Genomic DNA, 14,076 nt, shown 5'->3' on the forward strand with positions numbered 1-14,076 from the left:
ACAGGCCCTGCTAAAATGCTCGTTTCCATCTTTTTCTTTTTGTTAGGAGTTTCCTTGGTGTTCTCTTTGAAGGCTCTTCCAGCCCCTCTGAGGTTACAAACCTCCTCTGGATTTTCACCTACTGAACTCAGGCGCTGTTCTCCTGCTCTCAACAGGAGATCTCTCCACTCCTCCTGCCTCTACCCCAGCTACTTCTAATTCACCTGCTTTTGAGCACGAGTGACCAGACCTTCCAAGTCTCACCCTGGTGCTGTGGAATTAAGATTTCCTCATGTCAATGGGAAATACCTGCTTAACAGGGTCAGTGTCCTTACTTGCAAGCTCCCTCAAATGGCCCGGGTGCGACACCCATCAGTGCCCCGGTCACTGCCCGCCACAGGCAGGCACAGCACGGGCTGCTGCCATTGCTCCCGCCGACAGGGAAGATGCTGCTGTACCTGATGTCACCCCGCGCCCCGCTTCACTGCCGCTCCCGGGCACTTCCTGCAATGAACAGGACTAGAAAACTGATCCTCCAGGCTACAGTCAACACTCAAACTGCTAGCACGAACTAAGTTAGGAACTTCATCCATTTTATCTCAAAATGGCCCCCAGATTGGAACCCAGTGGGTATTACCACCAAGACTCGCCGCCTCGGTGCGAGAGCAGCGCCCCGGCAGTCCCCATGATGAGTGTGTGAGGGCGGGCCCGTCCGGCACACGGCCCGGCCCCAGCTGCGCAGGCGCCGCGCTCCGGGCACTTGTGGCCGCGCCGGGAAGTTGTGCTGGGAGTGCTGCGAGTGCCGAGCCGAGCCCGCCGCCGATCCCGCCATGTCGGGCTCCTCCAACGTGGCGGCCATGAAGAAGGTGGTGCAGCAGCTGCGCCTGGAGGCCAGCGTGACCCGCGTGAAGGTGAGCGCGGAGCCGCGACGGGACGGGACGGGGCGGACGCGCCGCCATTTCACCGCCCCGGGGCCGCGCCCGCCGCGCCGAGGCCGGGCCGGGGCCGGGGGCTCCCACCTGCCCCGCCCCACGGACCCGGCTGGGCGGCGGCCACCGCGCTTCTCCCGGGGCTCCGTCGGGGTTCCCCGGCCGAGGCGAGCCCGGATTGGCAGCGCAGCCGCGTCCGCTCCGCCGCCACCCCTGGCCGGGGCTCGGGCGCTCGCTCCCCGCCGCCCCTCGGGGCCGCTCCCGGCCGAAGCGCTCCCCGGGGCGATGGACGCGGCCCGGCCGTGCCCTCGGAGCGAGGAGCGCCCTTCCCTCGGGCTCTGCGGGGAGCCCGCCCGGGCGGGGCGCACAACGGGCTGGGCTGGCCCGGCACGGCAAGATGGAGATGTCGCTGCCAGGCACACCGAGTGCATTGAACTCGTGCCGCGCCGGGGCCAGACCGCGCCTGGCACGGCAGAGAAACCGGGCAAACTGCAGATACCTACCGAGTGTCAGCGGAAGATGCAACTTTTTGCAACTTCGATCGCTCTATTGTATGAGTTCAGAGTTACAGCAAAGAAAAGCAAGAGAAAGATTTTTTTTCACTGATCGCTTATTAGCAAGGCACAGCATGCCAAAAACCCCTTATAAGAGTGCTCAGAACCCCATTATCTCATCATAAGGATTTCAGGATTTTCAGGCTTTCCAAGGGAGCCTGAAATGCGAGTTCAGTGAAGTAGAACATGTTAAACATAGACAGTATTTTTGAATTGCTTATGCCAGAACAAGGATCTTCATATATTTAATAAAGTCATCTCTAAGATCTTGCTCATCTGTCACCCTTCATACTTAAAAGTTTACTATGGAAATTAAAACTTCCAAATCAGTTCTCATTCTTACATTGTTCATCTTCTTGTCTTTAAGAAACAAAAAAACTACAATGAAATGATTGCATAAAATCTACATAAACTGTATTGCAGAATAATTTAGTAGTATTCTTTGTACTTTTCAACGTAAAAAACACATCCTCAGTAAAGAGTGTTCAGTGAATTCTAATGCCAGCTTTTATTATAACTAGGTTTCTCAAGCTGCAGCTGACTTGAAGCAATTCTGCCTGCAGAATGCACAACACGATCCCCTACTGACGGGAGTATCATCAAGTACAAATCCATTCAGACCCCAGAAAGTTTGTTCCTTTTTGTAATTATGTGAACTACTTCAGTATCTTTCAGTGGTAAGTTCTTGAATTACAATTCATAAACTCTTTTGTCATTTAAATGAGACAGGCTCTATGAAAGGCACTCAGAAACATCTGACTTGTGCAGCTGGTGTTGGTCTAGATCCCATTTTTGGTCCCTTTTCCCTTTTTCTGGTCACAGTTCTGTACTGGACACGTGCTGGCCATTGGTATTGTGAGCAGCACTTTGCTAGTGCAGCTTCCACCAGTTTGTGTAGCAGAATGGTGGAACCAGCTACTACTGAGCTGCTCTTTGGACTAACCCAGCTGAACAGTAATTGTGCTGTATCTTCCTCTCTATAAGGGTATTATTTCCCTTTTCTCACTTAGAATTAATGTGGTGAATCCTAATTGTGGCAGATAAAACAGACTTCAGTTCTTAAACTTCTAATGAACAGTTCCAGAAACAGATTAGTGGTGGTGGTCCCCAAGAAGAGCACTGACCACTGTGGGGAGGAGATGCCCTCTCTGCCAAAAGAAAAAAATATATACTTTTTAAGAAGTATTTACTTTTAAAAGCCCACATGCCACTCAAGTAAGCTACTACAGGGGTAGCAGTTTAAATAACTAGAAACAGTGGAACACTCATGTGGATTTTCATTCCAGAGCTTTCATAGGCTCATTAGCACTGCTGCTATCACCAGGAAGACTACTCACTCACCTGCCATTTTGGTGACTAGATTTTAGGCTAACCTCTTTAGCAAGGTGGGTTTTAGATGCACAAGTTTCACCAAAATTCAGAGTCCAAATAACTTGGTTATTTTGACCACAGTAAATGCATGATGATTTTACCATGTTCCCTCTTCCTGTTGCCCCTTGATGTGGATCTGTTGGAGATGAGAGCACAGACGTTATTTCAAAGCACCTGATACACAGTTAAGCAAAGTTCACAATCCTTACATATCTCATAGTGAGTCTTAACCTTGAAAAATTCTGGTTGTGTAGCTGACTTCTATCATCCAAAGAACTGTAGTTTGCTAGATTTAAATTGTGCTGTTAGGCAGCTTTATAGAAGGGTGACCACAGTCAGATTGGATTGATAAAATTATTCTCCCCTCAAGCAGACTGTGGAAAAGTTGCAGATGTGTGTACTAGCAGAATAACCACGTTTAAAGGCTAGAATAGTAACAATATAGAAGTTGATCCCTAACTATATAACAAGCAAAACCACAGCCCACATTGTTTTGAGCAGTGAATTACAACAGTATAACTGAAATGTGCTTTAGAGTTCTTGTAGCTTTTACAATTATTTCTGTTGTGAATTTTTGCCAATTACTGCTATTTAAAAAAAAACCTCTCGGACGCTACCCTAGTGTAGCTTTAGCTGTAAGCACTAATCCAAGGAAGACATCAGATCATCTGTAAGCATTATAGACTGAAAACATACACAAAGCCAAATAAACTCTAATCCATGACAGGTACAATTCCCCACCGAGGTTTGCCAAGGTTAAGAAATTCCTGGATGTGGATGTAGGGAAACAAAGTTTCCTCTGTCTCACACCACACCTGCACACACAGGGCATAGAAGGCTTAATATCTTCTTTCTCTGCTACAGCCTTTGGAATGGAACTAATTTCTGGTTTAGTTACACTACCTCTATGTGAAACTCCTTCACTTTGCAGTATCTGTTGCAGGCACTTCCTGAAAAGAGGTGATTCTTTGTGTTTTCTTGATGAGCCAGTAGTCTTTGTGTTTGCACAGTCAGCACCACCTCACTGAGGAGGAAGTGTAATTTGTTAGTTACACAACAAATTCCCTGCTTTTCAAAGACAAAGTAGAAACCTGGTGTTTTGGTGAGCAGAAAGTGACTGGGAACAGCTGCTTCTTTCACTTAGCAATTTGGTTTCAAGGAGACACTAAGCTTCAGTTCTTCTGTAAGAGCTTTGATTATCTTATTGTATCTTTGGGCATGACTTCACTTAAAGTTTATTTTTAAGCTAATAAAACAGCTGTGGAAAATGGATTTTTTTTTTCCTAAACAGTTGTCCATGGCATACTCTGAAATATGTATTCTTTGATTTGCTTCACTCAGCAGTGATACCTTTCTAACTAGATTTTGGTTTTGTTTTTCAGATCTTTTAGCATCTTTTCCTACCTGCTGATGTGTGTATGGGCAGAGTGCCTCAAGGAGTGGCCTGGTTTGAAGTCTGTAAAAAAGCTTAGCTTTAACGTGCCAAATCTAACTCTAAAAGTGCTACTGTCGTCAAACTTCTTACCATCTACCTCTCCAGATGAACTGTATGCTAGTTACGTATTTCTGTTTCATATGGGAATCACTTTTATACGCCAAGCAAAAAATAAAAGTGTCTTGACTTAGTCTGGTCTTGAAATTACTGTAAGAATTGGATTAACTTCTGGGCATGGTGGCACCTCACAGTCAGTGCATCCCTGTAGCAGCTGGAGGGCAGAGAGAGGAGTGTGAATATCGTCTGCTGCTGCAAGTCTGCCTGGGGTTAACAGTCCTTCAGAACAATGAGGCTCCAGCAGGACCATACTTAGAAGCATAACAGAAATAGAACAGAAAAAAATTTGAGCCTGTTTATAATTCAGCTATACAGCTGTGCCATATCATAGAATCACATTAAGACAGAGTAAATCTTAATCTTAATGAGTAATTCTACCCTAGGAGATAACTTACTCTATGTGCCTTCTTATTCATTAGGTAAATATGAAAAAGCACTTACAGCTGTATGTGGAAAGTAGCTCAAAGAAAACTTGACCTTTTAGCTGTCAGTGAATGTGCCAACTTAAGGCAAAACAGTAGTTTATGTGCAGATAATACAAACTCAAGTGTTGCTGTGAGGCTGACGAAGCATTTTTAAAATTTTAGTGGGGAAAACCCTGCTCAGAGACCTCACATAGTCACTGAGCAGCATTTTTAGATGATAGCTTTACAAATGTCTGTCCTGTAAGGGGGTTTTATGAATTCTTTCCCAGCTTTTCAACTGCTTTGGATATACAGACCTCTTGTCAATGTGATACAGAAGAGATGCCTGTAGGAGTTACGTGTATTGTTTTTGTAACTTCAGCAACATGCCTATTTTATGCAAAATGCTAATGAAATAAAAGACCACGGACTTCATGGATTGCATACTGCCTTCTCCATGTTCTCTGGATAGGAGAACCTTTTTGGAAAACTCCCCATACTGTCAGGGAACAGCAAACTGTAAGTTAGAAATAAGTTTCAAATATTTATCTCTTACCTGATTAACTGAAGCTGTCTGGGTTAACAGAAAAAATAAAACGGAACTGTAAAACTAGAAATATTTTATTTTGAAAATTTTTTTAACCAACATATTTGCTGTCTTTGATGTTGTGAAGCATAATCTGTTTCTACAGCACAGCAGCACTTCTGGCAAATCCTTAGTGATGGCTAAATGACAAGTTGCTCAAATACAGCCATAGTTTTTCCTGCTAAACTGGTAAAAGTCACTGTCCTTGTCACGTTGGCTACAAATAGGAAGAGAGTCACATCCTACTTGATCTGCTGCTGTAGAAAGTTTTAATGTTTCCTGTTTGTCTTTCTGCAGACAGATACTGTTCAGTATCATCATCATTAGTTAGTAGTCCAAGATCATCCATAGTTCAAAGCAGCTGCTGTATTCCTGGTCACCAGCAATTGGCAGATTTCACTTACAAATGGAATTTTCTTCTACTTGTGTCCATTTCTCGACGCTGAAATTGAATAGGAAAGTTGTTTACCAGCAAGTTCATGCAACAGGATGAAACAAACAAGGAGGACCACTCCACTTTATAGCAGGGCAGACAGTGAAATGTAGTTATTGTACAGTAGAGTTGTAAATAAGTAGTTACGGTATATTGACATTCATTGTCCTTGCTATTTTTATTTTTTATTTGAAATACAATAGGATGTTTCTGCTTTGCATGACTCTCAAAATACACCTCTAAATACTTAATTTAAGTGCTTCCCCACTGAGACCTGCATTTATACCACTTTTCGAGGGTAAGATTTTTGGTTACATTTCATGTCAGATTTAGCCTCCCCAAGCAAGACTATTATCATTACTAAGACATACCTTATGAATCCACTCATATTCTCCAAATTTGGAATCAAAGGTTCCTTTTTGAAGTGACCTCAGCTTCAATGTAAAACGTGGCCCAAGTTCTTGAATTCCCACTTTCTTTTCACTCTTGAAGATATATCTTGGGGAAGAAAAGAATTAAAATTAGGAATTAAGTTACAAGAGCATTCTCTCTCACTTGTAAATGAGTATTGTGGAAAATGTCACCTGTGGAATCTGAAAAAGATGTAGTCTCTCTGGTTGTGAAATGTAGCTACTTGTCTTCCAATGAACTGAGGATCGTGTGGGAAGAGCGCAGCAAACATGCGGCCGATGGAGTGGCCGAGGCGCGTTGTGAAGTTATTCAGGATCACTTCGGGCACGTGTTCTGTGGGCTCCTTCCCCTTCCGCTGAAATCAGAGCAGTAACAATGCAAAGAACAGACTGAATGCAAAAGGATTTTAATGTATTACCTAAGAAGTGTTTGAAATAGGAAGACAGGGCCAAAACCAGATCTTAATCATTCCTTCAAACACAACCTAAGTTCATAAATGTGTAAAGGAGCAGCTGGTAACATAAGGATCTTTGGTTCAACAATATAAATTCAATGAAAAAGCACAAATAATTTTATATTTTCTCCTGCACCATTTTTTACTCTTAGCAGAACCTGTTATAGTAGACAATGCACTCTACCTATCACAGGAGTATTCCCCCTGTACTCATACCAACTAGGGATATATGGGACTGAGAGCATATGGGCTTCTTTAATAAAAACTAATTAGAGATTACTTATTTCAAAGAAGAAAACCCATTTTACTGCAAATTACTTAGGGCTAAGTAGGCAATACTAAGCAGAGGTGACAGGGCTATAGGAACAAGAAGACCTAGGTTTTATTCAAGACAAACTACATCCAATGAAACCTTTTACACTGCTGATTTCATATACCCTATTGTGTGTATTCTAGACATGTGGTATTTCCTACTGATGTAGGTTATCATCTGCTATTTAATCATATGATTTTAAAAATACTTGTCAGATTATAAAATACTTGGCAGTTAAAGAAATACAGCAAATAAGCTTGAAAATGGAAATATGCTGCTTATGATGTAGAATACACTAGTCCTTAGCCTCCTGTTAGCTTGCCAAAAAACCACATTTACAAGATCAAGCTGAATCATTTCAAAATGCAGTTTTGACAGTTGAAGTAGACTGGATGTATTTGTAATTAACCAACAGATAACCCATTTTTCAAATATTTTTGAGTCTCACCTTTATTTCTTTACGCAAACGCACACTACTCATTCTAAAATGAGCAGTTGGACCATCAGGAAGGTGACTTAAAACAAGACCATCTGTGCACCAAGTTAAAAAAAAAAGGCTGATAAAATTGAGCATGTAACTTATAGAGGAACATTCAATGCAAAATGCAGTATTACACTGGAGGTTTAGATTCATAATCTATTCCCAAGGTTTTGTTGTATGTTCAAACATACATTCCCAAACTGGTTAACTAGCTTTCTGAAGGATGTCCATTACATGCTAACAAGGGTTATCCTCTACTGTTTTCACATTTAATGAATTCATAATGTTTTATATCTAGCCAGAAAAAAAAATGGATCTTCCTGGTCAGAAAAACTTACTAATTAATCAAACTGTTAAATTTACTGATAAAATAACAGTGCTTAACCATGCATTGCAAACAACAAAAAAGTGCCAACACTTTCTTTAATAAGTCCAAGTTCCATTAGCCATCAGACACTCAAGTTGGCACAGTGATTTTTAACTCTTTAATTTGCACTGTGAAGAGAAAGAAAACAGAATGAAGTAGATCTCTGGTGCACACAACAGAATTGTTTCCTTTCCCTGATAAACACACAAAAGGATACTTGGTATTTTGCGATCTTCATTAATGACAATCAAATCTGTGAAGTCCCTTGCAATGCACTGTGGAATGATTCTTTTCAAAGCCAGCCCTCTTCGGTAGAAGACGTGTGAGTTGGGTATAACAGTGGCCAGCTGCTCACAGAATCTCACTGTTCTCTGCAAAACAGGGCAGATAAATTGCAGTGGGCAGAATTCAGCTGTTAGGAGAACAGAGGGTTGGTCAGTCCAACTACACTCCCTGAGCATGTATCACTTCTTCTATAAAGATTTGAAGATAAGCTATTAAATTACTTCATTCAGTTAGTGCAAAAAAAAATATTTGCAGTAAAGAATGCAGCACACCAGAGATGTTTTAAGGACTTCTTTTCCCCCTTCCTCCATCACAGAAAAGCGGGAAAATGCAAAAAGCATACTCTCCACACTCATTATTTATAAAGCACACTGGTTTATAAAAAGTTCACAGCATCTCAAAATACAATATAACAATTTCTTCATGAACTCATGTCTGAGTTTTCAGACAAACTGTTTGAGGTGTATTTTTTCTTATTTTTAAAGCAATTTCTGTTATGGTTTTCAAAAATGTCATTAATCTCTTTAATCAAGCAATGCTGATCATTTCAATACAAGAACACATGCACAAAGTTGGGGTTTTTTTATGGAGGAAACAAACAGTGCTGAAGAAACCAATGGATTACATACACATACAAGGTTACTGTTGGGCACTAAATAAAATGACAGAAAAAATCCATGTGAATGCTATTATCTTCAGTTTTAATGTAACAATCATAGGATGAAAACCCTGGTATCTTATAAACCATTTGGTTTCCAAGTAAAACATACATACCCCACGAGGTCGGTCTGATGTTGTAATAAGAATTTTGGGAACAGTCTGTCTATTAAAGTATGGTGCAAATTCATCAGTTGCTTCATCAAAAGCAACCTGGAAGAACAGAAGTTTTGTTAAATCCACCATGTATGAAATACCTGAGGATTTAGATCAATGTGATCTAAATTTTAATTCACAAGATCTATTCTGTAATTAATCACCCAAAGGCACATGGTTTTCACATTTTTAAGAATCTAGTGTGATGAACATGGGCAGCTTTTATCAGTATGGCAATTATTTAATACAGATAATGAAAGAATGATATCACTTCTTAGTGATATGCGTAAAAAGTAATTCATCAACAGATTAACAAGAAAGTGGGGATTGTTCAGTTTCATCAAGGAGTTTATGTCCCTTGTTAGAAAAACAATGGTTAACTTATTAGCACATGCAGTTACCTCTTCATCATTGGGATCTACAGTGGTTTCATCATACACTCGCTGATTTTCAATAGTCTTTGGTACAGCTTTTGGAGGTGCCTAAAATACATAAAGTTTATTAACATAACATATTGGTGTCATTATTAAATGCATTGCAAATACCACATTCATACCACCCCAATATTGTTTGTATTTCTACACAGAACTGCAAGTATTATTTATTTGATGTCACTTTTAAAAAAGAAGTTACATAACCTTGATTAAAATATGCACAGCTATTGGGACATCAGAGAGCATCAGATGCAGAGAAGCACCACTGGAACAATGTCACTTTTCAAAACAAAACACAAAAAACAGGGGAACTTTCTTTCCATTTTTATTTCTTCTGTGGAAGAAAAGGATTCTGCTTTCAACTGCAACACATTTTAACCCTGATATCTAGAATTTAATGACTAATAGCTTTTAATGTTTACCCTGTTAACTTACACTACTCTGGTGAGACTATTGTAATACAGGAACTCACATCTGAATATCTTCAATTAGTCCAGTAAGGAAGCAAAACCTTCCCTCACAGCTGGGCTTGGAATCCAGCAGATAACTGGTCTAGGCATGATTTGGTCAGTTCTGATTGTTTTAATCTACACAAAAATTAAAATTGCAGTACAATTCCTAATAATAGCAACACAAATACAACAGCAATCACATCAGAGACAACTTTTCAGGAGTGGTGATGTGTCATTAAGTTTAAAACTCATCCTGCCTGTTTACAGCACAGGAGCAACAAGGTTTCTGAAGTCAGCTGTTTGATACCTCTGCTAGACAACAGTGTCTCTGAAGGCTACCACAGCCAGCGAGCACAAAGAGCATACAACTGCAGAATGGTCTGGCTGGAAGGGACCTTTCAAGGCCATTTATTCCACTGCAGTGAGCAGGGACATCTTGGACCAGACCAGGTTGCTCTGGGCCGCTCCAACCTGGCCTTGAACGTTTCCGGGGATAGGGCACTCTGGGCATCCCGCTGCAGTGTTTTATCACCTTCACTGTATTCACTGCTCCGCTTCCCTGAAGTCTGCGGAGAAACCCTTCGGCTCAGGAAGCTGAGGAGCCCCAGCTCCGGGCAGAGCTGCGGACTCTCACCCTGGCGAGCAGCGCCCCGTTTGCAGGGGGGAAGGAGCGACCTCGCCGCCACCCCGGCTCCTGCGGCCGGAACCCTTACTTTGTCTCCGAGAGCCTCTCGCTCCTTCCTCCGCTTCTTCTTGAGGGCCAACTTCTCCTGCGGGCAGAGGAACAGCGCTCCGTTAGCCAGACCCGCCAGGCCCGGGCCTCCCTCGCCCCGCGGCAACAGCCCGCCCCACCTTCCTCTGCTGCTGCTTCCAGCGAAGGAACATGAAGTGCCGACGCTGCTTGTTCTTGATCTCGGACACGCTGAAGGTGGGCGGGAAGAGCACCCGCTCCGGGGCGGGCGGGCCGGCGCCATCCCCCGGCGCGGGCCCGCTGCTCTCACCCGCCATGGCGCTGCTGCCGCTGCGGGGCGGGGCCGGCCCCTCACCCTTGGCCTCTGCCCCGCCGGGCGGCGCCGCGCATGCGCTGCACGGGGCTCGCGCGGCGGGCTCAGGGCGGGTTCGCGCTGGGCGGGGCGGAGCGCGGGCCTGCCGCGCGCACCCTCACAGAGTGTTCCGAGCTGGAGGGGGCCGAGGGGCCTCATCAGTCCCGCTCTTCGCCCTGCACGGCCCCCGAGAGTCACATCATATGCACACACCATGTGCCAAACGCTTCTTGAACCCCTCAGGCTGGTGCGGTGACCACTGCCCTGGGGAGCTGTTCAGTGCCCATACACCTGGATGGAGAAACTTCTCCTGATATCCAATCTAAACCGGCCCTGCCTCAGCTCCAGGCCATTCCCTCGGGTGCTGTCCCTGTCACTGAGCAGAGATCAGTGCCTGCCCCTCCTGTTCCCCTCTCGAGGAAGTTGTGACTGCAGTGAGCTCTGCCCTCAGGCTCCTCCAGGCTGAACAGACCCAGTGCCCTCCTCACAACTTCGCGTCAATGCCCTTCACCATCTTTGTTGCCCTCCTCAGGACACTCTCTGATAGTTCAATGTCTTTCTAACATTGTGGTGCCCAAAATTGCACACAATACTCGAGGCTGAGTGCAGAGCACTGTCACCTCGCTCGACCCACGACGTGTCAGGGCTCATTGCTCAGCAGACAGCGAACCTGGAGATAAAATCAGTGTATTTCATAGGGGTTATTGCTGCAGTGTTTTTTATAAACCAAGTTAGCTGTCAAAGTGGGAAGCTCTGAGCAAACGTGACACATTGATGCGTTTACATTACTGCAGGTAACATCATGGCCCCGCAGTGCTTGCACGTGTGCACACTTTCAGACCTTTGCTCAAAGTGATTTAAGTTTTGGGGAGCACCTGTTTATTAGGAACCATAGGGGTTTTGATGATAATGTTCCCAAAAGTTATTTTTATTCCATTAAAGTCTGTTAAAACTTGATGTTAAAATGAAACAAGAACTCCTACAGCAAATTAGAGATTCAATTTACATAAAGTCATTTCTATTCCTGAGCTGATTTTCATGCTTGGAGATGTGCAAATGCTTCTGCACAGCAAAGACTACACAGTGTTTTATAGAAATTGAGTACTCAGGGATTTGGGGGGACCTGTTCTAAATTGGAGACATTTTTAATTTCAGACTGCAAAATTCTGACCCTCAATGGGACTGCTTAGTTCCATTTGTCCCAAGCATTTTTTCAAAGCTCGATGTCTACTAATTTTATATACAAGTACTATTTGTCTTTACTATGCTTTTCTCTCACTAGAAAAGGGAAAAAGAAATCTGTTAACGTGAATATAGAAAGATAATAAAAAAATACCTAGAAATAACCAGAATAATAAAGAATGTCTTAAGCCTTGTTCTGTCCTATAAACAAATTTTGTTCTGCAACTCAACTTGCTTCACTGAGATTACTTCTGCTTAACACAGAAATCAAAGATCAAAGGCCTCATTATGCACAATCCCATATATTTCTGGCCTCGCTCCCATTTTTGTCAAGAGAAAATATTTCAGCTATCCTTACTGCCTTAAGGATAAGTAGTTTCCATGGTAATTGAGGTTGAGAGGATTTTGTTGAGAATATGTTAACCAAGGACTGGTGTAACTTTATCTCTCTAGCTCATGCAGATGTCACAGATTGCAAGGTTATTTCTCAAAGTCATTAGCAGAGATTTTCATCAGTGCTATTAGCAGAGCATACAGGGAGCTCTGTGTTGTTTGTAGTTCCAGTTTGCGATGCTGTTTTTGCTGGGATCACTGAGTGCATACAAGGGGAAAAAACATATCATCTTTCTCCCTCCTAGCAAGAGGGATGACAGCCTCCTAATATTATTCAAATACCTTTCTTCCAAGGACTCAGAGGAACAAAATAATGATACACAATAATACAAGAACTTCCTAGGGCAGGGGAGGGACAACGAAAGACACCAGAAGCACACTGAGGATTTGGTAGAGATCACTGACAAGGTACAATTAAACTTCAATAAAAGGCCCAACTAATAAATGCATGCATAGTATTACTTTAGTTTTTTCACAGAAGTTCCAAGGTCTTTCTTAGCTATGAACTCAGTTCTGTACAAACAACATTTTTACCAGGATACTCTTATTTCACAACTTAAGTAGCATTGTAAAAAACCTTTTGGAAGATAAAAAATATTTTGGAAGAAACTGCTTGGTTAAAAACAAAACAATTGGAAAAAAAAACCCCAAAACCCAAACAATCCCCCACCCACCCATACAAAACCCCCCAACAAGCAATTTCTCTATAGAAAAGTGATGAATGAAGACATTGATTCCATGTAAGCACTTAGAAATTTTGGAAGAAAAATTCTGTAAATTAACCCAGCTCAGTAGTGAAGCATCATTTTAAGTTGTATCAATGGAACACTGTTTTGGTTTTTTTCTGTTCTGTCATTTCAAAAAAATTGAAAAAACCCTTTGAGATTAAGTAAAAATGACAAAAATTCATCTGGGGAAAGGAAATTAAGTAAGAAAATATAGAAAGAGGTGAGAAAATAGGGTAAGGTACCTTTGGATTCAGTAATTCAGAGAACTGTTTTGGAGGTGAGGGGTTTTCTTCTTTGTCCTTTTTGTTGTTTTTGTTTTTTTAGGGGGATTGTTGGTTGGTTGGTTTGGGTTTTGTTTGTTTATTTTTGTGTAATAACCAGCATTTTGCTATTTTCCTGTTTGTTTTTTTTAATTGGTTTTCCTGAAGATTGAGAGCACATACTACTTGTCTCTTTCCCTCCACAATGCTGTGTAGATAATGAAGTAGTACCCCAAAGTTCTGGCTTTGTTATGCCTGTAAACACCTCAGGGCAGCTTTGATCACATCTGACCCCTCAGCAGGCCCCTCATGCTCACAGCTTCTCTCTGGTAGGTGTTCCAGGGGCTGCTGAACACCATGGAATGTGCAGCAGAGTCAGTGATAGTGGCTTTGCTTAACTGGTAGTTGAAGAAGGATACAGAAGACAGGACTTTCCAGCCTCTGGAGATTATCATCTTACCTGTCAATGGAACACTGAGACCACAAGCCTGCAGGTTTTCTGAGGTGAGAAGTGTCTTCATTCTTCCAGCTGAAGCTACTGCTGTGTGTCAAGTAAGATCTAGAAAATGCTGAATCAAATAGCCAGGCTGGGCACTCTCCTTCTGAAGGCAAGCAAGATTTGACTACTGGCCAGATCTCAGTATTCTCCCTG

At 42.8% G+C, this 14,076-nt stretch overlaps 2 protein-coding genes across 2 annotated transcripts; one reads left to right on the forward strand and one right to left on the reverse strand.

Annotated features, from left to right (window-relative positions):
* The first annotated feature begins 744 nt into the window (after positions 1–744).
* On the forward strand, positions 745–5,224 carry GNG5 (G protein subunit gamma 5). The gene is made up of 3 exons (XM_054286182.1): positions 745–890; positions 1,984–2,139; positions 4,216–5,224. Exons 1-2 carry the CDS (start codon positions 810–812, stop codon positions 2,107–2,109), a joined length of 207 nt encoding a protein of 68 aa, XP_054142157.1. The 5' UTR covers positions 745–809; the 3' UTR covers positions 2,110–2,139; positions 4,216–5,224.
* A 170-nt stretch (positions 5,225–5,394) lies between these two features.
* RPF1 (ribosome production factor 1 homolog) lies at positions 5,395–10,828 on the reverse strand. The gene is made up of 9 exons (XM_054286181.1): positions 10,671–10,828; positions 10,532–10,588; positions 9,334–9,414; positions 8,894–8,989; positions 8,052–8,205; positions 7,435–7,517; positions 6,393–6,574; positions 6,180–6,306; positions 5,395–5,817 (listed from the first exon to the last, which is right to left on the reverse strand). Exons 1-9 carry the CDS (start codon positions 10,824–10,826, stop codon positions 5,776–5,778), a joined length of 978 nt encoding a protein of 325 aa, XP_054142156.1. The 5' UTR covers positions 10,827–10,828; the 3' UTR covers positions 5,395–5,775.
* Between the last annotated feature and the right edge of the window lie 3,248 nt (positions 10,829–14,076).

The sequence above is a fragment of the Melozone crissalis genome, unplaced genomic scaffold (genome assembly GCF_028551555.1).
Source record: "Melozone crissalis strain CALT ecotype California unplaced genomic scaffold, PUWL_Pcris_2 ptg000045l_1, whole genome shotgun sequence".
Lineage (NCBI taxonomy): Eukaryota > Metazoa > Chordata > Aves > Passeriformes > Passerellidae > Melozone > Melozone crissalis.

Coding starts and splice junctions, on each gene's coding strand:
- GNG5 (XM_054286182.1), top strand. CDS start 810: ATGTCGGGCTCCTCCAACGTGGCGGCCATGAAGAAGGTGGTGCAGCAG. Junction 891..1,983: donor CCAGCGTGACCCGCGTGAAG/GTGAGCGCGGAG, acceptor TATTATAACTAG/GTTTCTCAAGCTGCAGCTGA.
- RPF1 (XM_054286181.1), bottom strand. CDS start 10,826: ATGGCGGGTGAGAGCAGCGGGCCCGCGCCGGGGGATGGCGCCGGCCCG. Junction 8,206..8,893: donor CATCAGACCGACCTCGTGGG/GTATGTATGTTT, acceptor CCTGTTTTGCAG/AGAACAGTGAGATTCTGTGA. Junction 7,518..8,051: donor TGAAGATCGCAAAATACCAA/GTATCCTTTTGT, acceptor CTTGGTGCACAG/ATGGTCTTGTTTTAAGTCAC.